Source organism: Brassica napus, chromosome A2, assembly GCF_020379485.1.
Source record: "Brassica napus cultivar Da-Ae chromosome A2, Da-Ae, whole genome shotgun sequence".
NCBI classification, from domain to species: Eukaryota; Viridiplantae; Streptophyta; class Magnoliopsida; order Brassicales; family Brassicaceae; genus Brassica; species Brassica napus.
The window spans coordinates 1,244,823-1,269,450 of record NC_063435.1 but is presented as its reverse complement, the minus strand read 5'-3'; the positions used below and the strand labels follow the sequence as shown (position 1 = coordinate 1,269,450).

At 39.3% G+C, this 24,628-nt stretch overlaps 8 protein-coding genes across 9 annotated transcripts; 3 read left to right on the top strand and 5 right to left on the bottom strand.

The window, feature by feature from the left end:
- Nucleotides 1-318: 318 nt before the first annotated feature.
- LOC111205560 (mRNA-decapping enzyme subunit 2) lies at nucleotides 319-3,063 on the bottom strand. The gene is made up of 8 exons (XM_048748167.1): nucleotides 2,766-3,063; nucleotides 2,534-2,685; nucleotides 2,329-2,456; nucleotides 2,145-2,240; nucleotides 1,236-1,388; nucleotides 1,037-1,140; nucleotides 880-947; nucleotides 319-794 (listed from the first exon to the last, which is right to left on the bottom strand). The coding sequence occupies exons 1-8, from the start codon at nucleotides 2,849-2,851 to the stop codon at nucleotides 604-606; spliced, it is 978 nt and encodes a 325-aa protein (XP_048604124.1). The 5' UTR covers nucleotides 2,852-3,063; the 3' UTR covers nucleotides 319-603.
- Nucleotides 3,064-4,316: 1,253 nt separating this feature from the next.
- Nucleotides 4,317-8,641, top strand: LOC106384260 (myosin-11-like). The gene is made up of 18 exons (XM_048748151.1): nucleotides 4,317-4,558; nucleotides 4,709-4,918; nucleotides 5,125-5,220; nucleotides 5,578-5,630; nucleotides 5,744-5,840; nucleotides 5,917-5,990; nucleotides 6,079-6,190; nucleotides 6,261-6,371; nucleotides 6,526-6,602; nucleotides 6,726-6,792; nucleotides 6,914-6,979; nucleotides 7,062-7,169; nucleotides 7,247-7,377; nucleotides 7,471-7,537; nucleotides 7,618-7,685; nucleotides 7,761-7,854; nucleotides 7,924-7,994; nucleotides 8,083-8,641. Exons 1-18 carry the CDS (start codon nucleotides 4,439-4,441, stop codon nucleotides 8,453-8,455), a joined length of 1,995 nt encoding a protein of 664 aa, XP_048604108.1. The 5' UTR covers nucleotides 4,317-4,438; the 3' UTR covers nucleotides 8,456-8,641.
- A 1,298-nt stretch (nucleotides 8,642-9,939) lies between these two features.
- Nucleotides 9,940-12,762, top strand: LOC106384246 (leucine aminopeptidase-like). Its single transcript, XM_013824244.3, has 4 exons — nucleotides 9,940-11,019; nucleotides 11,597-11,830; nucleotides 11,905-12,231; nucleotides 12,365-12,762. Exons 1-4 carry the CDS (start codon nucleotides 10,036-10,038, stop codon nucleotides 12,656-12,658), a joined length of 1,839 nt encoding a protein of 612 aa, XP_013679698.1. The 5' UTR covers nucleotides 9,940-10,035; the 3' UTR covers nucleotides 12,659-12,762.
- LOC111204372 (50S ribosomal protein L10, chloroplastic-like) lies at nucleotides 12,672-13,428 on the bottom strand. Its single transcript, XM_022698892.2, has one exon. The coding sequence runs from the start codon at nucleotides 13,426-13,428 to the stop codon at nucleotides 12,763-12,765; it is 666 nt and encodes a 221-aa protein (XP_022554613.1). The 3' UTR covers nucleotides 12,672-12,762.
- Nucleotides 13,429-13,592: 164 nt separating this feature from the next.
- LOC111204370 (hydroxyproline O-arabinosyltransferase 3) lies at nucleotides 13,593-15,877 on the bottom strand. The gene is made up of 8 exons (XM_022698891.2): nucleotides 15,500-15,877; nucleotides 15,370-15,437; nucleotides 15,091-15,292; nucleotides 14,925-15,022; nucleotides 14,761-14,830; nucleotides 14,598-14,669; nucleotides 14,303-14,416; nucleotides 13,593-14,020 (listed from the first exon to the last, which is right to left on the bottom strand). Exons 1-6 carry the CDS (start codon nucleotides 15,875-15,877, stop codon nucleotides 14,619-14,621), a joined length of 867 nt encoding a protein of 288 aa, XP_022554612.1. The 3' UTR covers nucleotides 13,593-14,020; nucleotides 14,303-14,416; nucleotides 14,598-14,618.
- Nucleotides 15,878-16,013: 136 nt separating this feature from the next.
- Nucleotides 16,014-18,403, bottom strand: LOC106384237 (ADP,ATP carrier protein 2, mitochondrial-like). Its single transcript, XM_013824235.3, has 4 exons — nucleotides 18,176-18,403; nucleotides 17,103-17,588; nucleotides 16,658-17,026; nucleotides 16,014-16,563 (listed from the first exon to the last, which is right to left on the bottom strand). Exons 2-4 carry the CDS (start codon nucleotides 17,577-17,579, stop codon nucleotides 16,267-16,269), a joined length of 1,143 nt encoding a protein of 380 aa, XP_013679689.1. The 5' UTR covers nucleotides 17,580-17,588; nucleotides 18,176-18,403; the 3' UTR covers nucleotides 16,014-16,266.
- A 212-nt stretch (nucleotides 18,404-18,615) lies between these two features.
- On the top strand, nucleotides 18,616-23,100 carry LOC106384227 (flowering time control protein FY). 2 transcript variants are annotated; one of them, XM_022698876.2, is made up of 17 exons: nucleotides 18,616-18,842; nucleotides 18,931-19,091; nucleotides 19,205-19,309; nucleotides 19,405-19,500; nucleotides 19,607-19,689; nucleotides 19,811-19,882; nucleotides 19,954-20,051; nucleotides 20,377-20,436; nucleotides 20,548-20,608; nucleotides 20,697-20,784; nucleotides 20,884-20,947; nucleotides 21,171-21,249; nucleotides 21,456-21,545; nucleotides 21,628-21,713; nucleotides 21,941-22,377; nucleotides 22,467-22,634; nucleotides 22,797-23,100. In XM_022698876.2, the coding sequence occupies exons 1-17, from the start codon at nucleotides 18,704-18,706 to the stop codon at nucleotides 22,848-22,850; spliced, it is 1,941 nt and encodes a 646-aa protein (XP_022554597.1). In that variant the 5' UTR covers nucleotides 18,616-18,703; the 3' UTR covers nucleotides 22,851-23,100. The 2 variants fall into 2 exon arrangements, with proteins under 2 accessions (XP_022554597.1, XP_013679681.1); XM_013824227.3 differs by having other exon boundaries at nucleotides 22,794-23,100.
- A 23-nt stretch (nucleotides 23,101-23,123) lies between these two features.
- On the bottom strand, nucleotides 23,124-24,454 carry LOC106406497. The gene is made up of 3 exons (XM_013847181.3): nucleotides 24,210-24,454; nucleotides 23,692-23,958; nucleotides 23,124-23,419 (listed from the first exon to the last, which is right to left on the bottom strand). The coding sequence occupies exons 1-3, from the start codon at nucleotides 24,437-24,439 to the stop codon at nucleotides 23,332-23,334; spliced, it is 585 nt and encodes a 194-aa protein (XP_013702635.1). The 5' UTR covers nucleotides 24,440-24,454; the 3' UTR covers nucleotides 23,124-23,331.
- Nucleotides 24,455-24,628: the final 174 nt, after the last annotated feature.

Below are 24,628 nucleotides of genomic sequence, written 5' to 3'. Positions count from 1 at the left end.
AGATCTGTAACAACCTTAAGTTAAGATCTTTAACTTACAATGTGGAAAGATGGAACACTTTCAAAAACATATATTTTACAATATCATTAGGATACGTAAGTCTGATTAACATGATTTAAAACTATTTGGATTTGTAGAAGCACCGTAGCCTATTAGTTAAGTTTTAAAAGCTTCTACACCCAGGTCTGGGGTTCAAATTCCAGACTATGCAATTTATTGCAGATTACAGGAAATCCAGGTTTCAAATCCCGGAGAGAACGGTTTATTGGTAGTATTGTCGGTTGTCGAATCGTCTATGTAATATTTCCTATATCATAATTGTAAAATCATAATAAATCAGCGTTAAATCATAATAATTCTCTACATTGGATAAAGAAGTCCTTTAATTGTAGCTGGTCGCAACCATTGTCATCTAAAGCCATCATCCAAAGGATTCACCACTTCCCCCACGGACCATCATCATGTACAACAACCCTTTCTTTCCAAAAGAAACGACAGGCATAAAGAAGATACCGAAGAAAAAGAAAAAGTACAAGCATATGAACATATCCAACCGCATCATAGCTCCCAATACCGACCACCCTTATATGTCCGAGAGACTAGTCAAGCTGAAAATCCTGATTCCAAGATTGCTGACGTGTTGAACTTGAAGCTTCTGAGACTGTTTCCAGGTTCTGTATCCTTAGGACGCTCTATTAGTTGGGGCTGCTTCTTATTGTAGCTTTCCGTTGTCGTCGTCGTTGTTGTTCCGTTTCCTCCAGTACTACTAGTCCTTGCATTCCACACGCTGAGTGCTGTACAAAGCCTATGATGTCAGATCTCTGCCATACAAAAAACTCTCTTTTATGCATGGTTGGTGCAAAAAGGACTATGTCAAACCTCTAAGGGGCTTATCAGATCTCCGTTTTACAGGAGCAGGATGCTTCGATATCCAAGACTTCAACGACCTGCATATGTTTGTAATCTCTAATGCCACGCACCAATACTAGAAATCACCCAAGAATCTATGTGGACAAAATAAAAAGGCACTACTCACCCAAGAAAAGGTGCCACCATATACAACTTGAGACCAGCAACTCCATGAGTTATCACCTCATTACTTGCTGGCTGAAGATGATCGAGCCGATGCCACGCAATTTCCTACAAGTATTCCATAACAGCTGCGCGTAAGAGACTCACCCATCATAGATACGCAGATAAGACCACACCCACAAGGTTGGTTGTTAAATACATACACTGATTTCCTTCTTTGTTTGTGGTGCAAAAGCTGTATCATCTGTCACCCCAGCAACAATGTAAAGTCTCACTCTTTGCTGTCTGAATGTAAACTCAATATATTCTTCTTTCTTGAGTAGCTTTGAGACATCAAATCCAGTTTCCTCTAAAACCTGTGTTTAGCACAGAAAAACAGTTAAATAGCATAGCCAAGCCAAATGTCACAACACGTTAAGCTTTTTCATCAATAACCCATAATCCAAGTTTATACAAACAATCAGCAGGACAATTACACCTAAACTCCAGCAAGTAGAATAGCAGTAGGGAGAGCTACAAGTAAACCTTTTGCGCTTTGACCATTTCTATACGAAAAAGTTGTAAAAAGAATTAGATAGCCTCTATAGTTGACCGTTGACAGCAGCAACTATTCTCATTTGCAAAAGATCCTGAATAATGATGATCTAAGATGAACATTTCCTTGCTCAACTATATTCTCAAATACGAAGATCACTTTCTAAACAGCATTTGCCATGATCAAACGGTTATGTTAGTATGAAAATGAGATATCCTGAACCAATACGGAAGATACGAGAGATATTCTCTCTTCTATTCTTTCACCTCCATCATCTATACATTAAACAAAAGTACAAAACCATGCGCACATACTGTTGACACATCTGCAAATGTCAACAGCCAATGAAGTACACCAACTACAAGAGGTTAGTATGATACAGCCCAACTCATAAGATACAATGACTACAGAATTCGATCTTACCCAACAGACGATCTAATTCTAATTACATAGAATTAATTTACAATATGCAGTAATGATAAACGAGTGGGTGCTGGAGCTATCAAGTTTGTTACAAAGAAACGAAACAAATGAACAACGTAAGAGGCAGCAGGAAAGCAACATAGTCAACACAAACCTCACGAATAGCACACGCATAGTCTTCTTCATCCTTACTCTTCTTCCCACGGGGAAAGCTCCAGCTAGACCCTTTCCACCCCTTCACCAACAAACACTAAAAACTCCCACAAAAGAGAAAAACCGTAAGCACAAACAAACAAGTAAAACTTAACGCCAACAAGAAAACATCACAAGAAACTAACCCGTTCATATGTTTCATCAAGAATAATAGCTCCAGTAACCGGAACTCTACACTTGTAAGAGGTAAAGTCTTTGAAGATATCATCAACGTTAGACACGTAAGGTCTCAAAACATCACAGCTGTTGAACACTAGTGGCAGCACGTCAAGGAAAACAGATCTCCACACAAAACAATGCTAAAGGTCAAACACTTAGAGAAAAGGATACAGAGTGAAGTAAACTCCTTCAAAGACAGAGACTTTAACGTCGGGTCATTCTCCACAGCGTTATCTTCGTAGTACCAATAAGCGTACTCCACCAGAAAGAGAATCCTCTCGAAGGACTGTTGGTCTTCTTCAGGAACGTTCAAAACGAATCGACTGGAAAAGAGAGAGAGAGAGAGTCCAATCAAATCCAATCAGAGTTCACTTTCGCTACTAAAGGAAACATTTTTCGATACCTGCAAAGATCGTCGAGAAGCTCCTTGGAAGGGAGGGACTTTCCGATGTTCTTCGATGAGCTTGATGATCTGTGGAGACCTGACATGGCTTCTCGCCTAAATCAAAACCCTAATTACTGCTGTGCTGTGTTATCTCTCTCTATATATATACAGCTGTCGCCTCTATTAAGCTTTTCGTTTTCCCTCGCCGTCGTATTGTATTGAATCTAATCTGATCGCTATGGAGAATCTGAGGGGAGTGATTGGGTGTGTAAAGGTGGGGCCTTTTAATCTGATTTGGCCTTTATCTTGCTCAATGGAGTTGCTGCTGCTGCTGAAGTGCAGATTAGGGTGGATTTACTATCCGAGATTCGACCCGAGTCTCTGTTTAGTATTTGGATATCCGAGATCCGACCCAAGTCTCAGAGCAAAAGTAGTTAGGCCTGAAACCAAACCATACCAGCCGAATCCAAACTAAATCCATTTGGCTAAAGATTTTAGTAATCCAGATGATTTTGTTATAAACGAAACCAAACCGGAACGAAAAATCAAATTGTTTATTTCATTAGATCAACTAACTAATAATATTAAAATTTAAAATTATGAAATCTAAATAATTAAATATAATTTTATACATTAAGTAAATAGAAGAAACATAGCTAATAATAAAATAAAATATATGAATTTTATACACTATCATAGAAACTAAAAACTATTTATGATATTTTTATTAGGTTCGAAAATAATATAAAACTAGGTGTTTTGCCCGCACATGCGGACCTATCCTTTTGTGAACATTTATTAGTTTATATTTTATTAAACATCAAACATAGAAATCAAACATCAACTTATTTATATATGATCATTTTTTTATTTATACATATGTTTTTTGATTAATATTTAATTATAAATAATTTCATATCTTAAATTTCAATTTTTATAGTTAAAAAATATTATTTAAAGATAACAATACAATATATAAGATAACAACACAATATAATAAGAATTATCTTGTTATAATATATATAGGAATTATCTTTTTATAATAAATATATATTTTTAGATTTTAGATAATTCTTATTATTATTAGTTTTAATCACTTATATTATTAAAAAAGCAAATTCGTTTTTATTTTTTATTAATTTATATATTTAATTTATTAAGGGTATAGTCGATATTAACCACTCTAACTTTTAATGTGGAAGCTCTGTTGCTAAAATTTACTTCGCAAATAATAGTATAGATTATTAGATATATTTTTAAAACTTTTATCATTATGGTTGACTTTATATTTAAATGTAAAAAAAAATAGTGTCGAATAAAATTTGTTTTATGTTTTACAAATTATATTTCATAACTAAATTATAAATTTTTAAAAACTAATTTAATAGAACTGAACAAACACAAACAAAATCAAATCAAATCGATTCCAACACAAACTAAATGAAATTCAAACCAAACTAAATTAGATACAAACCAAACCAAACCAAAGAATCAATTAAAGTTTGATTGACCTAGACAAACTAAACCGATTTAAACCGAAATGGTCACCTCTAAGAAAAAGAATGAATAGTTTATAGTCGTGGGTTTGCAAAATACAAGCAATCGCCACCGAGTAAAAACATTGACTGTGTCCGAGCTTCCTCCAGAAGAAGATTGCTTTCCGTAGTAAACCAGTAAGATAGACGAGAAACATGTCGTGGCTGCGAACGGCTGTGAGTAAGGCGGTGGAGGTCAAGAACTATGCCGACTCCGTCGTCCAGCAGGCTGGTCAAGCCGTTGCTGAAGGAGCCAAATTGTTCCAAGACCGCATTGTAAAATTTCTCCACTTTCCTTTTTTTCTTTTAAATTCATTTCCCTTTGCAAAGTTCTATTCTTTTCTGGATTCAAGTTTTGATTTTGCTGTGATAGTGCGCACTCATTTGAACACTGTGCTCTATAAATGTTCTATCTTTCATTTGCAGGGTGTTGGGGCCTATAAGAGTGTGAATCAGACGATTCAGAGACTGGAAGAAGCTGCAGTCTCATGCAGAGGTCATGAAAGGGCATTGCTGATCACCAGATGGCTAACTGTCCTTAAGGAGATTGATAGAGCTAGTGGAACCTCTGTCAAGGATAAAGATATGAGTTCTGAGGAACGACTTGATTCTGATGAAGCAAAGAGGCGTGAATGGGTATTCTTTTTGTTCCCCTTTTTGGTATTAAGTGGAAAAGACAAACTTTGAAACGAAGATGTCATCATATATCATCTAACTATGATTGTTATTTTTAGTGATTTATGGTGATTTATTTCATTAAAGGGTTCGATTATAAGTGACTTTAGTTTTATATGCTGTATTTGTGACTCTTTTTCCAACAGAAGATCCCTTTCCATGTGTAGGTTTTGTATTACGATCCAGATATAGGAGGTGAGCCACTAAACTTCCGCGATGTTTTCCTGCAAAGTCAAGCTCTGGAGGGCATCGTCCTGTCCATGGTATTTCTTTCGCTACCCAAACTTACTTTTGGTGGCTACCTGATATAAGTGATGATAACAAACGATCCCCATTCTCTAAAGTTTCCAAGAGTTTGGAACGCCACCAAAAGGCTTGAGATGCATTATTGTTGATTTGATTTCTTAGTGTTAAAGAGTGAAGACAATATATTTCTTGGCTTAAAATAAATTAAAGAACAAACCAGATTAAGTAGACTCTTATTATGTTGTGAGAGCTTGTATTTTGTCTTGTTTCTCATAATCTTTTGAATATTGTATTGTTCCTATATTTTTTGGGCTATGTGAAAAAAATGGTACTGTCTATGAGTGTTAACTCTATGTTTGACTGTTCTATTACAGATTATTGAACCACCACATGATGAAGAAGTTTCTCTACTCCGGGAGATGTTTGGGTGAGCTGAACCACCAAATTGCTTTGCGAAAATTTCGCTTTAAAAGAAAGTCTAAACTTCCTTTTTTTTTTCTTTGGAAAATTGACACACTTCGTTCATAACATTGTTCTCAGGATTTGTCTAAATGGAGGAAAGGAAGTTCATGATGCCATTGTCAGCAGTATGCAGGATCTTTCTACAGTCTTTTCAAGTTACAAGGATGAAGTTTTGGTACGCGCTTGAGCAATAAAATTCAGCATTTATGCGTTTGGATCTCCTCCTAACTTGTTTACTCTTCAATGTTCAGGTCAAGCAGGACGAATTGCTTCAGTTCGCCCAAAATGCTATCACTGGGTTGAAGATTAGTGCTGAAATACTGAGGTGATAAATGAAGATGTTAATGTTCTTCTTGCTCTCGTTTAGAGCCTTACTCATCGTTCATCACTGTTGATTGAATACTTCTTTTCAGGATTGATGATGAAGCTTCCGATCTTAGAGAAAAACTCGAAAAGATGAAAGTTTTTGAGACTCCACAGGAGAGTGAAGACAAGGAAGTTAAAGAGGCTCCTTTAACAATAGAGGTGAGTGTACAATTTTCTCCCCCTAAGATCGTTTAGGTAGCTCCATGTGATAAGACTTCTTGTTTTGCAGGCTCTTAAACAAACGCTTGCAAAGATTCGTCTTTGCTCCAGAATAGAAGGGCTTCTAATTAGAAAGAGACAACTAAGCAACGGTGATTCACCAGATATACATGCTCAGAAAGTAAGTTTGTGGGCTTTATTATCCTCAAATCATTATCTCTATACAAGTTGATTAGTATTGTTAATTATCATCTTGCCCCACTCATGACTTCTAGTCTAGATGTTAGAGAGAATGATAAGCATGGAAGATAATGAATAATTTGTCTTTGAACAAGGTCGACAAGCTGAAGGTGTTATTGGAATCTTTAGCAAATTCAACTACCAAAGCCGAGAAACGAATATCAGAGAACAGGTAAAAGCTTATCTTCATATCTGCAGTTAAGACTTACTTGCTGTTGTTTAATTAATTTTGATTTTCATCAAAGCTTGCCTTGAAGGAAAACGCCATTAATAGATACCAATTGTCTCTTCGCAGGCTTCAGAAAGAAGAGGCGCTTAAAGCTCGTGTGGTGAAAGCAAATGAAACTGGTGAAAAGGAAAAGGTTCTGTCTCCCCCTCTTTTATTTGTTCTTTTGGTTATTCAATTCAAGATAAAACAGCATTCTTCTGTATGTTCATCAGCTGTAAGTATTGAGATTCTTTCTTATTATTTATTATGTACAGGAATTGGCTGAGGAAATTGCACAGCTTGTGAAACAAAGAGATGAGTTGGAAGCTGAACTGAAGAGGGTATGTAAAGCACTTCTATTTGATTTGAGCATATGTTTATTGTGGTATGGAAGGTATGAAAATGAATATTCTTTCCATATAGGTCAATATATCATTAGCTGCTGCTCAAGCTCGGTTCCGTGATGCGACAGAAGAGAGGGATCAATTTGGTGAAGCCAACGATCAGATAATCGCTCACCTGAAAACAAAGGTTGGCATTTTCCTCTAAGATGAGTAGCTCTCGTGGTCAAATAATTTCCGCATGAAATAATTTGATTCTGCATGCAGGAGGATGACCTGTCCAAATCAATTGTAGCTTGTAAGAAAGAGTCAGAAGTTATCAAGACCTGGATTAGTTTCCTCGAGGATACATGGCTTCATCAATGCTCTTATACCGAAAAGAAGGATAAGCAGACTTTGTATTTCTATCAAACTCTCAGCTCTTTCTCGCTATATATTTTTTTCTCTGCTGCTTAACCACAAGGGATAATAATAGTGGATGCATGTCGTAGGGATGAGTTGGAGAAGCATGAGGATTACTTTTCCGATGTGGCTTTTAATATACTCTCTACGTACAAGGTAAGCTCTTTGTGTTTATGGAAATTTTAACTAGTAGTTGGTAAATGACAGAGCTAACACAGAACTTTATATTGTAACAGAAGGAGGTGGCACCTTTGATAAGCCGTATAGAGAATTATGTGGAAAACCTGAAGAATCTTGGTCCTGGGTAAATGCCTCTTGTTGAATTAGATTGCTTCGTTTCTGGCTTAATACATACAGTTTTTGCATATGGTGGTGACAGGTCAGAGATGCCACCAAATGCAGATGAGGGGGAGAATCAGGTTTCAAGCCCAAGGAAGAGTCTAGAGCAGGAGTATCTAGACTATGAGACTAAGGTAAGATTTGCACTATTGATTTTTTTCATTGCTCTTCCTAGTGACTAATCTGGTTTTGTATAAAATCAGATCATTACCACTTTCAGCATTGTGGATAACATGAAAGAGCATTTCCAAGTCCTCCAAAGCAAACTGGAAAAGTGAGTAGTAAACATTACTCTCTTGACTCTTTATTGATCGGTAGAATTTTATTATCGCCAAGTTTCTGAACTCGTATAATTATACCAGGAAGGAAGACCGGCGTGTGAAAGAGCTCTTTGATGACATGGAGAAAATGAGGCAGGAGTTTGAATCCATTGCAAGGCCAATATTAGAGATAGAAACTCCATCACCTAAAAGCAGTGCTGCTGCATCACCCAAATCTCTTATGCCCAGCAGTAGTAGCATGGATGCTCCAGTTAAGTCTCTGACCCAAAAGCCAGAGGTGAGAAATCCTACCGAGGCATCACCGACTACTACTGCTACTGGTTCCAGTCAGGAATTGAACCCTGAATCTGAACTAGCCGAGCTAGAATCTGAATTTGGGAAGGTGGGTCGTGATTACTCTGCAGATGAGGTTGATGGATGGGAGTTCGATGAACTTGAGAAAGAACTTCAATAGTACAGTAGTAGTAATAGTCCAGAAACTCAGAATAATATGACCATCACACGCGTGCTCACATACACTTTTATGTTTTTCTCTTTACCTTCTTTGGTCGTTAACTCCCAAGCTCCTTTGCTAATCTGTATGGTAACTGCTTGTTGTATGCCTACTCTGAATAAACTGAAAGCACTCACTTGCTAGGCTCGTCATGTGTTTGTAGTGCTGAGTAGAAAACATTGTTGAAAATGCTGGAAACTTCTGAAAGTTCTCATATTTTGGAAAGACTAGTAAAGAATTTAAAAACCTTTTGGAAGCTTTCATACACTTTTGAAGCTGCCACAAGATTTTGAAAAACTGAAATTTTTTTGTTTGTAACAATTTATGAAGTCATTTATAAAGCCATTACATATGTTTTATAACAATTTATAGTTATAGCATATTTATAGTCATTGGATATGTTTTGTTCCGACAACAAAACCATTTGAGATCAAATCCCAAACAACAATTTTCCAGTGCGCAAATACTGCCTGGAAATGAAATATCATGACAGAAACAAAAGGAGATGTCACTTGAAATTGGTGGCTAAACATAACAGATTATACAACCCTAAATATCTCCTACATCTCTATAGTTTACTAGCAAAAGTATTCATAAATCATCATGAGATGACAAAGTGAGTGATAGATCACCTGTGTTGGGACAAGAGCTAATGATCAATCTTCAAAACATAATCGTACACTTGGTGATTCAGCCTAAAGGTTCATCAAGAACTACATCAACAGGATCACCAATCCATGGCCTGCCTTTTCTCCACAGAATTTTTTTTTAGTATTTATAATTTACTTCGTTTTTAACGGATATTAATTTTTTGTATTTGCTTTGCTTCCAAGACAATCAGATTTAACAGATAAAACGACCAGCCCTAGGTATATAAACATGTGTTCACCAAAGGATGCTTTCAACTTTCTTTTGTCTTTCAACTATTGCGTGGCTATGTTTATGTTGTGTGCTCCTGATTGCTGCCTGCAGTGATCATCAAACATATACTCCAACTCTGTAACTAATCTTTAGTGTCTTCTCGTTTTGATTCACAACAACCATAACTTGGAGAATGCTTCTTCTTCACTTCTGTATTTCCATGGAACAGAAAGTCAGCAAAAATATTATTCCTAATTGTAATTAAATGATATTCTCCATTACCAAACAAATGATTCCTCTAATTAAATTATTTGTTTAATACTCCCTCCGTTTTTTAATATAAGTCGTTTTATAGCTATACACGTAGATTAAGAAAACCATTAATTTCTTATATTTTCTAAACAAAAACATCATTAATTATTTACCTAACCACAATTCAACCAATAAAAAAATATAAGATATATTACCATTGGTCATATAACATTAATTATTAATAAATTTTACATAGAAAATTGAAAACGACATATAATTTGGAACAAAAAAGTTTCTCTAAAACGACTTATAATAAAAAACGGAGGGAGTACTATTTTCTCCCGCTTTATACTCTCTCTCCTTCATCACTCCGTCTCTGATCGGAACCCTCACCGTCAAAAAAAAATCGAAACTTGTCGTCTCCTCCAATGGCACCCATAGACCCACACTCCTTCACCGACTCCACCCACCCTCTAACAACCCACGTGTCCCTCTCCCTCTACCTCTCCTTCCCCACCTCCACCATCCACGCCTCCGCTCTCCTCACCCTCTCCTCCCCCTTCTCCGGCACCCTCTCCCTCGACTCCCGCTCCCTCTCCCTCTCCTCCATCCTCGACCCCCAAACCCTCCACCCTCTCCCTCACTCCCTCTCCCCAACCCCCGATCCAATCCGCGGCACCGAGATCTCCGTCGTCCTCTCCGGCCAATCCCAAATCTTGCTCATCTACTCAACCTCCCCCGCCGCCTCCGCTCTCCAATGGCTCTCCCCGCCTCAGACCTTCTCCAAAACCCACCCTTACGTCTACACACAGTGCCAAGCCATCCACGCCAGATCCATCTTCCCCTGCCAAGACACCCCCGCTCGTCGTATCCGCTACGACGTCGTTATGAACATTCCCGCCTCTCTCTCCGCCGTTATGTCTGCTCGTCACGTGCGTCGGAGGCTCCCTCTCCCCGAGGAAGCAACCCATCTCGACTCCTCTTTATGCTGGTGCGCGGAGGATAGAGTCGTGGAAGAGTTTGTTATGGAGCAGCCGATTCCTCCGTATCTGTTCGCGTTTGCGGTTGGGGAGTTGGGGTTTCGAGAAGTGGGGCCCAGGACGAGGGTGTACGCGGAGTCTGCTGACGTGGAGGTTCTTGATGCGGCTGAGGTGGAGTTTGCTGGGGCTGAGGAGATGATTAGGCAAGGGGAGAAGCTTTTTGGGGAGTATGATTGGGAGAGGTTTGATTTGCTTGTGTTGCCTCCGAGTTTTCCTTATGGTGGGATGGAGAATCCGAGGATGGTGTTTTTGACGCCTACTGTGATTAAAGGGGATGCCTCTGGGGGTCAGGTTGTGGCTCATGAGCTTGCGCATAGCTGGACTGGGAACTTGATTACTAACGTTAACAACGAGCATTTCTGGTTGAATGAGGTGTGTTATTGAAGATGAGTAGATGTGTTAGTTAGTTAGTTAGTTAGCGGTTAAGAGTATGGTTCAGGGGATGTGGGTTAAGAGTATGATTAGTGTTTGCCTTGTTAATGAGAAAGAAGCAAAATTTATATGTTTATGTCAATAGAGGTATGTTTATGATCACAGCTCTTGAAGATGAATAGATGTGTTAGTTAGTTAGCGTTGGATTGTTCTGGTGTTTTTGCTTCCTTTAGCTACAAGCAGGGATACAAACGATTAAGAGTTTGGTTCAGGGGGATATGGATTAAGAGTATGATTAGTGTTTGCCTTGTTGATGGGAAAGAAGCTAACTTTATATATGTTTTTATAGCTTTGGACTGTTCGTTGCTTTTGCTTCTTTTAGTTGCAAACAGGAATAAGAACGATTAAGAGTTTGGTTCAGGGGATATGGATTAAGAGTATGATTAGTGTTTGCTTTGTTGATGGGTAAAAAGTTAACTTTATGTGTTTTTGATTGACTGCATAAGCTACTCTACCTTAAAGTTCATGACTTTGTTGATGGGAAAGAGTTTATTTGTTCATGTGTTTATGGCGATAGGGGTTTACAACTTACGCAGAGAGGAGGATTGTGGAGGTTGTTCAAGGAGCGGATATAGCTACTTTGAACATGGGGATTGGCTGGAGAGGTCTAAAAGATGAGATGGAACGTTTTAAAGACAATTTGGAGTGCACTAAGCTCAAGAATAATCAACAAGGTGTTGATCCAGATGATGTTTACTCTCAGGTTCCTTACGAAAAAGGGTTCCAGTTTGTGTTGAGAATCGAACGTCAGGTTAGTTTTGAGTCCCTAACTTGATCCACTTAAGTGCTTTTCTAATGTAATTTTATGTATGGGGAAACTTTCAGGTTGGGAGGACTGCTTTCGACGAGTTCCTCAAGAAATACATTGCTACGTTCAAGTTCAAGTCGATTGATACAGATACGTTTCTTGATTTCTTGAAAGCGAACATCCCTGGGATAGAGAAAGAGATCAACCTAGAGCTGTGGACTGAAGGCGTTGGTATACCGGAAGATGCATATGAACCAGTCTCAACCATTTACACAAAGATCATATCGTTGGCAGAAGAGTTTAAGCAAGGAAAGATGCCAAGTGAGGATGAGGTTGCTGAGTGGAAGGGTCAGGAATGGGAGCTCTACTTGGAGAATCTTCCTAAATCATGTGAACCTTCTCAGGTACTTACTCTAAGATAATGGGAAGCTGTTTGTTTAGCTCAATAGTTAGTCTTGGATCAGTGCACAAGTAGAGGGGAAACAATTTGTGGAGGTGTTGGGAGATTGAATGTTTGTTTGCTTATTGGTGAATCAGGTCATAGCGTTGGACAAGCGCTACAGACTAGCAGAATCAAAGGACTACGAAGTGAAGGTGTCGTTTCTACAAGTTGCAATCTCGTCCAAGTGCAGAGAGTACCATGGAGAAGTGGAGAAAACTCTAAAAACCGTGGGAAGGATGAAGTACCTGCGTCCACTCTTCAACGCTCTTGCACAATCAGGTGGAACAGAAGAGAAGCAGCTGGCGAAACAGGTGTTTGCAGAAGCACGAGAGACTTACCACCCCATAGCTCAGGGAGTAGTTGAGTCTATCCTCTCTAAGTACATCTAAACAAAGACCCATCTTTTAAAAAAAAACATTTCAATAATAAAACTGTAATAAACAATTGCTTGCTGCTTTAGTCATAAACAAGAAAGTGAATTGCTTTTAACTAATTATGCATTGTTACTCTCATCTTCAAGCTTCTTGACATAAGCCTTAAGCACCATGATAACCTCGATCGCCGGTGCTTGTAAAGTAGAGACGAGATTAATCGCCGGACTCTGGAGAGCTCCTAGCATCTTAGCGTAAACCTCAGCTCGTGTAGGCATCGTCTCAAGGGCCTTGAAGTTGTCTGGAGCGTAGAACTTACCTTCGAAGACAGCACCGGCGAAGTCATTGTCTTCGAGCTTGCGTTCCTTCTGGAAGCTCCGGTACGGTTTGATGGCGGAAGGGATCTCATCGGTCTGAACGAAGAGCCAAGCGTTCATGCCTTTCATACAAGGCTTGAGAGCTTCCCATTTGGTGCCTTCGATGGCTTTGAAGACGAGTGTGTTCTTGGCGACGACGAGCTTTGTTGTTTCTGGGAGAGTTCTGCGGAGGTCTTGGAACTGCTTGACGGTGAGGCCTTTGTAGTTGATGGCGGCGAGGAGGTGGCAGTTCTCGAGATGGGACTTGACTGTCTCGACGGTTTCTTCCTTCTTGGAGCGTGACACGGCGGATCTGATGACTGGGAGGCGAGGGTAGTTGGAGGGTTTGGAGAGTTTGGGAGATAGGGTTAAGGCTCGGTTGTGGGAGAGAGGAGAGATGGAAGAGGAGAATGAGAGAAGAGCGACCTCCATTTTTGCTCTGAGAAGATAGAGGAGAACTGTGTCTGAGGTTGAGGAAGGAGATAGATCACTTCAAACAGTCTCTCTGTCTTCCTTTTTTAATATATTTTAATTTATTAATTCATGGATAAATAGGTTTGGTTGACGGAACTATTAACTCCGTCTAGTTGGAACCGTTTGTCTTTTAGACAGGACCATCACCGTCTGGTTTCTTTGGTCTGCTCTGGTTATAAAGTATTTGTTTGGTCTGGTCTGGTTATGAAGTAATTTTTTGGTCTGGGCTGGTTGTGGAGTATTTTTTATCTGGTCCGGTTATGGAGTATAGTACCGCCGCTTCATCACGTTACTCAATACTCATCAGTAATCTTCACCATCTATGCTAATATCATTTTACTATCACCTAACCACTTCTTGAACATTATCTCACACCATAGTCATTGTTAAACTGAAAGTAAAAAAAAAGAAAGTAAACTGTTCATTTGGCAAAATATGATGTATGAATTAGTAGTCCTTGCTATGGTTTGTGTCTAGTGGATGTGAGTTAGAGAGTGTCCCAGTTAGGGATATTTGATGTAGCTTCGTTCAACATCTTCACAAGAGTCACCTGCATCACCACCACCACAAACACAAAATAGTTTTTAGGCAAGTTATATACAGTTTGGCTTCTAACTAACACACTTCTTGCCAATGATTGACCACAAGTGGCATCCCTGAAACACTGTAACTCCTATAGATATTGGAAACTAACCCAATCAGACTTGTTATTGGTCTATATAGTCTCAATGGATAGGATGCGAGTAAGTTCCCTTATGAGCTATGGATGGACCTTAGATCAGTATTTTTGTTTTATAATAGGATTACATTAAGTGGTAAGTATATAACATACCACACTCTCTGGAACACCGGGAGGCGGCATAGAGATGTTCCTCGGAGGGGGACCTCTCAGATATAATCTCTTATCAAATCGCCACTCTCCTATTTTGCCATATGTCAGCTCACCCTGTATTTAAAAATCCTACGTTAAGGACCATGTACAAGGTTTAAAACAAAACTTAGTAGTTTCAAGAACTTGTACTACAAAAAGTTAAACATACTAAGCAACAACGAATGACCACAAGATTGCACAAGTAGTGATAGCCAAGATGTATAATCTGCAAAGAATAAAATGAAGGAAAAATCACCTTCATGTTGTAATCGCATGCCTAAGTGTAGTGGATAATAAACATCGCCTTGGTAGACAAATCCCATGGAGGCTAAAAGATAAGATGAGATCCCTTAGTAACACAGAACAAAGACATTGAAAAGAATATCATTAACGTTACTCAGCAGATGGTTGATTCCTACCTGAAGCATGAGATCCCTCCTTAGCATGTGCCGCACCCCATGCAGAGCAGATGCAATTGCGTAACCGTACCTTATCAAAACATAAAAGAGACTGTGTCAGCAAAAACAATGAAAAGTCATGGAACTAAGATATATGAATACAGATGTTTGTTTCCAGTGCTAACATTTCTAGAACCCATCCAAATGCCTTATCAGTGTCTGGATCATGTTTCATTGTCAGGGAGATATTCATCCATGTAGGAGTAATCTTCTCAAGTGATTTCTGCATAAGAAAGTAAATGCATATCAGCATAAAGTTTAATACATAAAGCACAGAGAATCAAATCTCACCTTGCTTATGATAACAGGAGAACTGCCAATGGGATCAATATTTGTCACAGGTCCCATCTCCACTGGATAATACTTTCTAACTATGTTCTTGAACTTTTGAGGTGTGATATAGAAAAACGGAAAAGCTGCTGGTGATCCTCCAACAGCCAAATTGGGAAGAGGGTTAACAAATATATGATCAGGCTCTGCCATAAGGACATAGCTGCACCAACAACATATGCAGGAGATTTTAGCAAACAGTGTTTTGGTTGTCTTGTAGGAAAGGAGACAGGACTTAACTCTTCCTTTATGGTAGCTCTTTCAAGCCATTGCACGAATGCCCACGGTCTATTTAAGACAACATACCCCTAAGTACATTTAAACTATTAGATTAGCACCAAAAACTCGAGATGAAAAGAAAGTGTCTCACCTGATCAAGACCTGGGGAAAGAGGATCAACGACAAATGTTGGTATCTCATCCATCAAGTTATCGGTTGTACCAGAATGCAAAATGCGAGTGAAGCCTCCCATGTCTGAACGGGGAAGAGCTTTCTTCTGTTTGTACCAATAATACATTATACGACACTGCCACTTATTGTAAAGAGAATCTGAAGCTGTTACGGCAACATGAAATAGTAATGGTGAAGAGGTTTTGGCCTTTCTATGAGGCAGAGGATCTAGAAGTGGACTTGCATCTAAATTAATGACACCAGATCTATTGTGGATAATAAGGTTGAGGAGATTATACGTAAAAAGAAAGAAGCAGAAAGGCAAGAGAAAGAGAAGCAGAGTCGATACTTTTCCCATTGTAATGAACCAAGCGACAGAGACTAGTGATTGCAATGTCTAATGACGTGATTAGTTCAGTAAACTACAGAACCTTCAAATATATGAAACCGAATGTTTCAACTTGATATAATAATGTTAAAAGATATCCTCAAAATATTAAAAACCGGTTAAACTTAATAGAACAAAAGTCACAATCGAAAATTGGTTCCAAGGAGAGAGTCAAACTCCATCCCCATACAAAATTTATTCAATAAGAAAAATTCCCCTTGCCTCCTCTCTAGTTTTTATAGCAAAAGATTTCATCAACATCTTGACCTTTTTAAAAAAAGTCTGAAAAAACTGCAAATTAAATCGAGAAAAATAAAAATAAAGCCGAAGCTTTTTAACTGTTTGGTGGATTAGTATGCTTAACCGGATCCAGATCCGTACTTCTTTCCAAGAAGAAGTAACTGGAGCTTGTCGTATCCAGAGAGCACACCAGCACCTGCGATAGCACGAAGGATGTTGGCACCAGCACCCTTGAACAGAGACTTGGGTCCTTCCTTCTTCAGGATCTGTTGGAATGCATCCATGGAGCTCTTGTACTTCACGGCTTCACCGGAGGTCATCATCATTCTTCTACGGACTGTGTCGATTGGGTAAGATGCAAGACCAGCACCGTTGGTGATGAGCCATCCAAGGGCAAAGGAAGCGAAGAAACTGTCCTGAAATTTCCCAAAACGGAAAGACAGATATAAACATCAGACACAAACAAGGCAAGACAGGATTCGGATTTCTAAATCTGTAATATAAACAAACCTGGAGGTCAGCAGGGAGGAGAGGCTTCAAAGAGTCGTACAGACCAAAGTAGAGACCACGGTAGACAATGATACCAACACAGGAGATGTTGAATCCACGGTAAAGCCCAGCAATACCATCAGACTTGAGAGTCTTCTTGTAGACATCAACAAGACCATTGAACTGCCTTTCACCTCCTTTCTTGGCTGCCTTGGAGTCATTGGCGAGACGGGTACGTGCATAGTCAAGAGAGTACACAAAGAGAAGGGAAGAAGCACCAGCAGCACCTCCAGATCCCAAGTTACCAGCAAACCACTTCCAGTAACCATCCCTGTCCTTCTTGAAGTTGAAAAGCCTCTTGAAGTAATCTTTGAATGCAAAGTTCAATGCCTAGAAAAGTAAACAATACATCAATAACTCAAAACATCATCCAGTAATTAAAAAAAAAGGTGAAATTTAACCAAACCTGAGTGGGGAAGTAACGGATAACGTTAGCAGTGTTTCCTCTCCACAAAGAACCAAACCCTTCATCCTTAATAGTCCTGCCGAAACAGTCACCAATACCCTTGTAAGGCTCAGATAACCTACCAGCCTTAAGCATCTCATCCTGGTTCTGAATCAAAAGCTTCACACGCTCAATTGGAGCAGCGGCGGTCTTAGACACAGCAGCGGAAACACCACCCATCAAGAAATCAATAGCGAAGCTAGAGAATCCTTTCTCACTTGGAGCTTGCACGAACACAGGAGAAGCAGTAGTAGTCGCCACAATCCTGGAAGTAGCCGCGAGAGGGTACTGAAACGCAGCGTTGGAGTAGTTTCCGTACGTCGCGCGCCTCTGGAAACCAGATGCGTAGCCATGGATGTCCTGAGAAACGCCAGAACGCATGAGCTGGCCAGAAGCAGCCTTCTGGAAAATCGACGGTTGCTGAGTCTGTTCAACCATTTTTGACCTCTGCAAAAGTCAACAACCTCTCTGTGAGCTATAAGACATTGATTATAACGTAAGCAAGCTACAAATATAATTATACACATAAGTCATTCACCTATAAGTTCTAAATGAGATCTAACAACCTATCAATCCAAAAACAAGATCAAGATCATATCCATAAGCAGAAAAATCTCGTTAATGAGGTCTGCGCAACAGATATAACAAACAATGGTTTATGCATATAAGACTTTCACGTATGAGCTCTAATTGAGATCTAACAACCTATCAATCCAAAAACAAGATCAAGATCATATCCATAAGCAGAAAATTATCGTTTACGAGGTCCGCGCAACAGATCCATACGAATATAAGCAACAGAGACGAATCATTTCGAGATCTACACAAGCATATCGAAGGAAACGAAATACAGATCTACACAACGACGGATCTAGATTCAAATCAATCGGAAACCATCAGATCTTAACATTGGAAGCTAAATCATTTCACCTTTGTTTGATATACGATAAAAACTGTGAAACAGATCGATAAAATCAGATGAACAACGAGGAGAAATGACGAGCTATATAGATCTGAGAGGAACCTAAACTTACCAAAGGGAATCGATGGAGAAGAGAAGGTCAAGGAGGAGGGAGAGATTCTTCGCCCTTTCTTGTAGGGAGCTGAGCGAAGAAAGAAGAAGGAATGTCTTTGTTGTGTGGCTGATGAGGCGACTCTTCTCTTGGCCTTTTATTGCCTCCAGAAAATAGGGCCGCGAGTAGTGAGTGATGGGAATGATCTGGTGTGACGCTCCCCAGCGCGCTTAGAGATTCCACGTCCGTTAGATGGATTGTGAACCGTTGATTATGATTACTAAAGGGAATAATACGTGTATGGAAGTGTATAAGACTCCTTTATTGACCCTAGATCTTGCCAGCTCTTTTTCGCCGGGAATCTGGAATGTGATTGGCACTTGCCGGATTCGCTAGTCAACTGTCCATACGGTGCCGTTTTAAACGTTTTTGAATTTTAGTTAATACCGGGTTTCTATAACCCAGATTAAACCGATTTCTAACCGAACCGAATCGATACTTTCTTCAGGGTTTGACTCGCCGAGTGAAGAAGAGAACCCTAACCTTTCGATGTACGGAGATTCGATGCAGCAGCAGCAGCAGCAGCTTCCACCGATGCATCACCCGCCGATGATGCGTCAGCCCTCCGCCTCTTCCACCAACATTAACCCCGACTATCACCACTCCTCTGCTCCAAATCACTTCGACTGTAAGCACTACTTTCCAAAAGACTTTTTGATTTTGCTTTCAATTAGCGATGACGATGAGATCTGACGGCATCTTCTACGATGTTGCAGCACATGTTGACGGTTTTGGGGGAAAACGAATGAGAAAGCATACACAGAGAAGAGCTGTTGATTACACGAGCACCGTTGTGAGATATATTCAGGCTCGAACGTGGCAGAGAGACTCAAGGGATATGACCTCTTTGCAACCAACCCCAGCTGCTGCTGTTGATGTTAGATTCCCTTTTTTATTTGGTTTCTTGATTATGCAGTAGTTTCTTGATCTTTTGGATCACTGTTTTCAGTATTTTTGAATTTTTTATTATTGTTATTATCATTGTTTCAGATGCTTCCTCCAGTTGCCTATTCAGATAATCCTTCTACAAGCTTTGCTGCCAAGTTTGTTCACTCGTCTCTAAACAAGAATCGTTGTTCAATCAACTGTGTAGTGGTATAGTCCTGTAACAGCTGCCTGAATTGTATTCTACTCTGTTTGACTTGTTAACACATTCGTGATCATTGCTGATTGGGGTTTCTTGTATGTAGTGGACACCTTCAGGAAGACGTCTTATCACTGGCTCCCAAAGTGGGGAGTTTACTCTTTGGAATGGGCAGTCTTTCAATTTTGAGATGATTCTTCAGGTTCACTTTTCAGATTGTTTATGTTTATCTTTTGGGGACTCTTGTTTTGTATCCTCTATAGTTGTTGTTCATGGTATTGACTGTTGAAATCTGTTGTCTATATCAGGCACATGATCAACCTATAAGGTCGATGGTGTGGAGCCACAATGACATTTGGATGGTTTCTGGTGATGATGGAGGCACAATAAAGTATTTTCTCTCTCTCTCTCTCAACCTTACTCTGTGCATTCTTAATTAGATTCTCAGAATTCTATGAGTTGAATTTAGTTTATTGCTGTGATGATAAGGATCAATTGTCTCTTGTTATCAGGTATTGGCAGAGCAATATGAACAATGTGAAGGCTAATAGAACTGCTCACAAGGAATCCGTTCGTGGTATAAGGTAAAGAAGCTCGATATGTTAGTTTGCATGAAATAAATCTCTTTCAAACTTTAACATCGTGTATCAAACAGTTTCTGTAAAACAGATTTGAAGTTCTGTTCGTGTTCTGATGATACAACTGTTAAAGTGTGGGATTTTGCCAAGTGCCAAGAAGAAATTTCATTAACCGGTAATGTTATTTGAACAAATTAGCGGCAGATAGAGAACTTCTTAATCGATTTCCCTTCTTTTATAGAGTCCAGTCGAGATGTGTCTTAGCTGTATCTTATTAGAATTTGACCCTTAGTCTACATAGAAACTGGTGTAATTGAGATTCGGTTTGGTGCCATTCCATGCAAAACGTACTTGGTTGTGGAGGCTCCAAATTGGTGCTTGAGACAAAAAAAAAATCATGGAGGCGTCCTTTCAATGTTTGTTTTTTTCGTTTTCTTTTGTATGAATTCTGAAGATTATTGAAGTGACCAAAGGGTTCTTTATATTTTGAACTCAGGCAGGCCATGGCTGGGATGTCAAGTGCGTCGACTGGCACCCCACAAAATCCCTACTAGTTTCTGGTACATCTTCTGATTTAGAATTATACAATAATATGAAAATAGTTGTATAATTCAGAGCTTCTCTCGATGACTTATCAATAGGTTATTAATTGTTTCAATTTGTGTTGTCAGGTGGAAAAGATCAACTTGTTAAAATATGGGATACTAGAACTGCAAGAGAGCTTTGCTCACTGTAAGTGATACAAAACGTAATCTATATCCTATTAAAATTTTCAGGTTTTGAGCTTTGACGAATTTAATGGCTATTCTCACTTTTGCAGTCATGGTCACAAAAACATGGTGCTAAGTGTGAAGTGGAACCAAAATGGCAATTGGCTTTTAACAGCCTCGAAAGATCAAATAGTTAAGGTAAGGCTCACTCTCTCTGGGTTTATGGATTTGGAAAACAAGAGTTTTTCCGTGCCTTTGTGGAAGCATTTGTATGACACCTATGGATGTAATCTGCAGCTGTATGATATAAGGACTATGAAGGAGCTTGAATCCTTCCGTGGGCACAAGAAAGATGTAACATGTAAGCTGTTAAATTATGTTATGATCATATCTTCATACATGTGGAAGCAGAGCCTGTATAGATCCAGTGTTTCTGTACATTGGCTAGGACTAAAGCATATGTTTTCAAAATACTATTATTATACCCATTTTTTGTTAATATCACATAAAGATTCTCAATTGCTTTCTTCGACATTTTTTATTTACAACTATTTCTTATCAAAAGTTGTCAAACTCTTTTAAAGCTTTGGCGTGGCATCCAATTCATGAAGAATACTTTGTCAGTGGGAGCGCTGACGGATCCATTTGTCATTGGATTGTCGGGTAGGTTTTGTTGTAACGCTATATGCTATTATAGTTACCCAGTCATGCTGCTGTTGCTTTGATCATTTATAAGGATATATCAAATCATGTTTCTTGTCTACATTTTATATCCAGTCATGACACATGTACATGCTAGTAGGATCTTTCTTAACCTTTTATTTCGTGGTTTGGTGTTTGTCTAATTATGAAACTCTTCTTAATTTCAGGCATGAAAACCCGCAGATTGAAATCTCAAATGCTCATGATAACAGTGTTTGGGATCTTGCATGGCATCCTATTGGATATCTTCTTTGCAGGTAGAACGATAATCTGGTTCAAGAGTTCCTTAGCAGTTTTTATCCACCAGATTATTAATTTTATTTACCCTAATATGTGCAGTGGTAGCAATGATCACACAACCAAGTTTTGGTCCAGAAACAGGCCTGCAGATAATCCTCGAGATGCCCTTACTATGCAGAACCAAGGTTTTTTTGTGTATTAATATTTATGTTTTTAGTAGGCATCTATACGGAAAGTGTGTGTATGTGCATAAATATTATGCCTTCGTCCTTATAAATAGTAAGGATGTTGTGATAGTTAACGTTGGGCTCGTACTTGCAAGTTGTATTATAGCCAGAAACTAGTGTTTATATTTATTTGCATTGTTTATGGAAGTGCTTAACTTGTAATCTGTGTGTCTAATTTGTAACAGGCTATAATGAACAAGGTTTTAACAATCGCCTGCCTGATAGTTTCCAACCATCCGAGGCATCGCCAACTCCTGGAGCATTTGTTCCTGGACTGACCCGGAATGAGGGGACCATCCCTGGAATCGGGATAGCAATGCCATTTGATGCATCCTCACAAGGGGAACATAATCAACCTCTTCCAGGCGGTATGGCTCCTCCGCTGCCACCTGGTCCCCACCCATCGCTTATTGGAAATAGCCAGCAGCAAGGGTATCAGCAACAACACCACCACCAAGGTCATCATCCTCAGCAAATCCCTCCAATGCCCAACATGCCTCATCTTCAGCGACCACCAGCGTCTCATATGCCATTGCGTCCTCATCATCCCCGGCCTATGCAAATGCCTCCTCACATGCCACCTTCCTCAATGCCTATGACTCATCAGATACCTGGACCAATGGTGTGAATCTCAGATCTCTAGAGTACTATCTGTTTATTATACTAGTCTGCTGAAATAGATATTGATATCGTCACTTGTTGTTGGATCAGGGAATGCAAGGAGGCATGAATACTCAGATGTCGCAAGGCCATTATATGGGTGCTCCTTCGGGTCCATTTCCAGGACCACCAAGCAGTGGTGGACCCCCAATGTATCCCCAAGGACGTGGTTTCAATCGTCCACAGATGATGCAAGGGTACAACAACCCTTTTCAACAGGTCTCTCTACACACTCTTCTATTGTTATTTAGTATACTCGTTACAGTTTTAAATAATTATATGTAAAGATTGGTTTGTAGTTTCTACGGTATGATTAGATGTTGGAGGTGAATGAAACTCGCTGACTAATCCATTCTCTTTATTTTTTACTGTGTGCAGCAGCCGCCGCCCTTACCTGCAGGCCCTCCACCAAACACCAATCAGCAACATCAGTAGACCATCATTGTAACAGTACATATCTTGTTTGTAGACTTGGCCAGTTCTTACAAGGAGTTCTGTTTAAGATTATTCAACGCTGTGGAATGGTTTTGCTGTTGATGTTTTGATGTTCTTTTAGCTGAACAAGTTACTGTAGTGAAGTTTTAGTGACTTTCGAATGTCACATTTCAGTTTAGTTTTCGTTTAACAAACTCGAAGAAAACTATGTTTCAGAGGTTTTTTTAATCTAAAAAAAGATTGATGTTTACATTTTTAGGCTAAACCACACTGTTTACAAAAAAAAATTATTGTCCTATATCAAGCCATGATAAATGTAAATTTTAGAACTACATGTCATCAAACCAAGTATAAGAAAGACAATAGTAGTCATGTTATAAATAAACGAAAGAAAGTAAAGTTCCATGCTCTGTTTTTATTTCCCACCAACTAGGATACCACACTATAGGTAGCATTCAAAAATCAAAATTGAAAAAAAAAACTAATCCTGATTAGGAGATGTTGCCTTGGAGGACTCTTGCCGTTTCTTCACAAAAAGCCTGCTCATATCTTCTGTAGCAACATTGCTCCTGCAGACATCACGTTAGGCGATCAAGAGTGTTTCAAATAAGACATTGCATATAATTCAAGAACCAGTTTCTCATTAAGATGCCCGCAATGTCAACAATTCTTAAAACTTTATAAAACTCATTTCATGCGTAAAGTCCCCTCTCATAGAGAGCATTTGTGTAACTTTGAATGATTGCTCGTAACACTCATAGCCTTCTCCCTAGTTTTATGGGGTTTTTGAGAAAGATAATGAAAAATAAAAGATGAAACAAGTCACATATCATGGACTAACCTTCCTTTGAGCTGAGGAGGCACAAGCAGGTTACCCGAAGTTTCTACAATATTCTTGGAGTGAGGCAAAGCTCCTCTTGGTACCTTGGGACGACGAGGAAGAGAAGAAGAGTTCCCATTTAAGTCTCGTTTCCGCATAGCAGCTGCAACAACGGAAGCATGGTCACCACCGCCACTCACATGAGTAACCGTTGGTGACTCCAGAAGAAGCAACGCATCTGGTAGCTGAGGAAGTCCCTCACTTTCTTCCTTCTTATTCAAAGACCTCCTAACAAAAAAAAAAACACAAAGGGTCAACTACAACCTAAACCAACTTAGACTGTAATAAAAAGAACAAAGCTTTGAGCTTGATCGTGTTAGTGAGATCGGAATCAACCAAAAGTAATTCACTTTCGAGCGGAAACACATACTCTGCTTACAAAAGGAGATACATGATACAAAGAAGTACGATTCCGGATACTATACAACCGATTAATCATCGAAAAAATCCAAGCTTTGGGAAACAATAAACTCACTCACCGTGATTTCGAGGGAGAGGGTTTTTGTTGCGGTGGTTGTGGCAGAGCTGCCTTGTGCACCGCCGCGGGTAAGACATCGTCGTCGGATGAAGAATCGTCGTAGTCTACCAGTGACATACCTTCCTTCACGCCTTGCTCGAAACGGTGTCGCTTTAGTCGTGCTTGCGCCTCCAACACTCCTTTAATGTAATAAGAACAAAAAACCAAGAAGAGGTCTAAGAACACCCCCATTAATCATTAATGAACCGGAAAAGTTTCACAAAGTATTTTTTTATTATATTTTTTTTCTGTTTGATTTTTGTTTTTAAAAAAAAAAAAATTTAATTAATCTGACCAATCGCGGACCGCCACGGCGCTACAGTGATGAACCCGGTTCACTAGGAAGAGGTGGAAAGAGACAAATTAATCACTATTTATTAT

Coding starts and splice junctions, on each gene's coding strand:
- LOC111205560 (XM_048748167.1), bottom strand. CDS start 2,851: ATGTCAGGTCTCCACAGATCATCAAGCTCATCGAAGAACATCGGAAAG. Junction 2,241..2,328: donor TTGATGAAACATATGAACGG/GTTAGTTTCTTG, acceptor GGGAGTTTTTAG/TGTTTGTTGGTGAAGGGGTG. Junction 948..1,036: donor ATGGTGGCACCTTTTCTTGG/GTGAGTAGTGCC, acceptor AAACATATGCAG/GTCGTTGAAGTCTTGGATAT.
- LOC106384260 (XM_048748151.1), top strand. CDS start 4,439: ATGTCGTGGCTGCGAACGGCTGTGAGTAAGGCGGTGGAGGTCAAGAAC. Junction 6,793..6,913: donor AAACTGGTGAAAAGGAAAAG/GTTCTGTCTCCC, acceptor TATTATGTACAG/GAATTGGCTGAGGAAATTGC. Junction 7,686..7,760: donor CTGAAGAATCTTGGTCCTGG/GTAAATGCCTCT, acceptor TGGTGGTGACAG/GTCAGAGATGCCACCAAATG.
- LOC106384246 (XM_013824244.3), top strand. CDS start 10,036: ATGGCACCCATAGACCCACACTCCTTCACCGACTCCACCCACCCTCTA. Junction 11,831..11,904: donor TGTTGAGAATCGAACGTCAG/GTTAGTTTTGAG, acceptor GGAAACTTTCAG/GTTGGGAGGACTGCTTTCGA. Junction 12,232..12,364: donor AATCATGTGAACCTTCTCAG/GTACTTACTCTA, acceptor TTGGTGAATCAG/GTCATAGCGTTGGACAAGCG.
- LOC111204372 (XM_022698892.2), bottom strand. CDS start 13,428: ATGGAGGTCGCTCTTCTCTCATTCTCCTCTTCCATCTCTCCTCTCTCC.
- LOC111204370 (XM_022698891.2), bottom strand. CDS start 15,877: ATGGGAAAAGTATCGACTCTGCTTCTCTTTCTCTTGCCTTTCTGCTTC. Junction 15,293..15,369: donor AGAGCTACCATAAAGGAAGA/GTTAAGTCCTGT, acceptor TTGTTGGTGCAG/CTATGTCCTTATGGCAGAGC. Junction 15,023..15,090: donor CTCCTGTTATCATAAGCAAG/GTGAGATTTGAT, acceptor TTTCTTATGCAG/AAATCACTTGAGAAGATTAC.
- LOC106384237 (XM_013824235.3), bottom strand. CDS start 17,579: ATGGTTGAACAGACTCAGCAACCGTCGATTTTCCAGAAGGCTGCTTCT. Junction 17,027..17,102: donor TCCGTTACTTCCCCACTCAG/GTTTGGTTAAAT, acceptor TTACTTTTCTAG/GCATTGAACTTTGCATTCAA. Junction 16,564..16,657: donor TCCTCCCTGCTGACCTCCAG/GTTTGTTTATAT, acceptor GGGAAATTTCAG/GACAGTTTCTTCGCTTCCTT.
- LOC106384227 (XM_013824227.3), top strand. CDS start 18,704: ATGTACGGAGATTCGATGCAGCAGCAGCAGCAGCAGCTTCCACCGATG. Junction 20,052..20,376: donor AGAAGAAATTTCATTAACCG/GTAATGTTATTT, acceptor GAACTCAGGCAG/GCCATGGCTGGGATGTCAAG. Junction 20,609..20,696: donor GCAAGAGAGCTTTGCTCACT/GTAAGTGATACA, acceptor TCACTTTTGCAG/TCATGGTCACAAAAACATGG.
- LOC106406497 (XM_013847181.3), bottom strand. CDS start 24,439: ATGGGGGTGTTCTTAGACCTCTTCTTGGTTTTTTGTTCTTATTACATT. Junction 23,959..24,209: donor CCCTCTCCCTCGAAATCACG/GTGAGTGAGTTT, acceptor TTTTTTTGTTAG/GAGGTCTTTGAATAAGAAGG. Junction 23,420..23,691: donor CCTCCTCAGCTCAAAGGAAG/GTTAGTCCATGA, acceptor TGATGTCTGCAG/GAGCAATGTTGCTACAGAAG.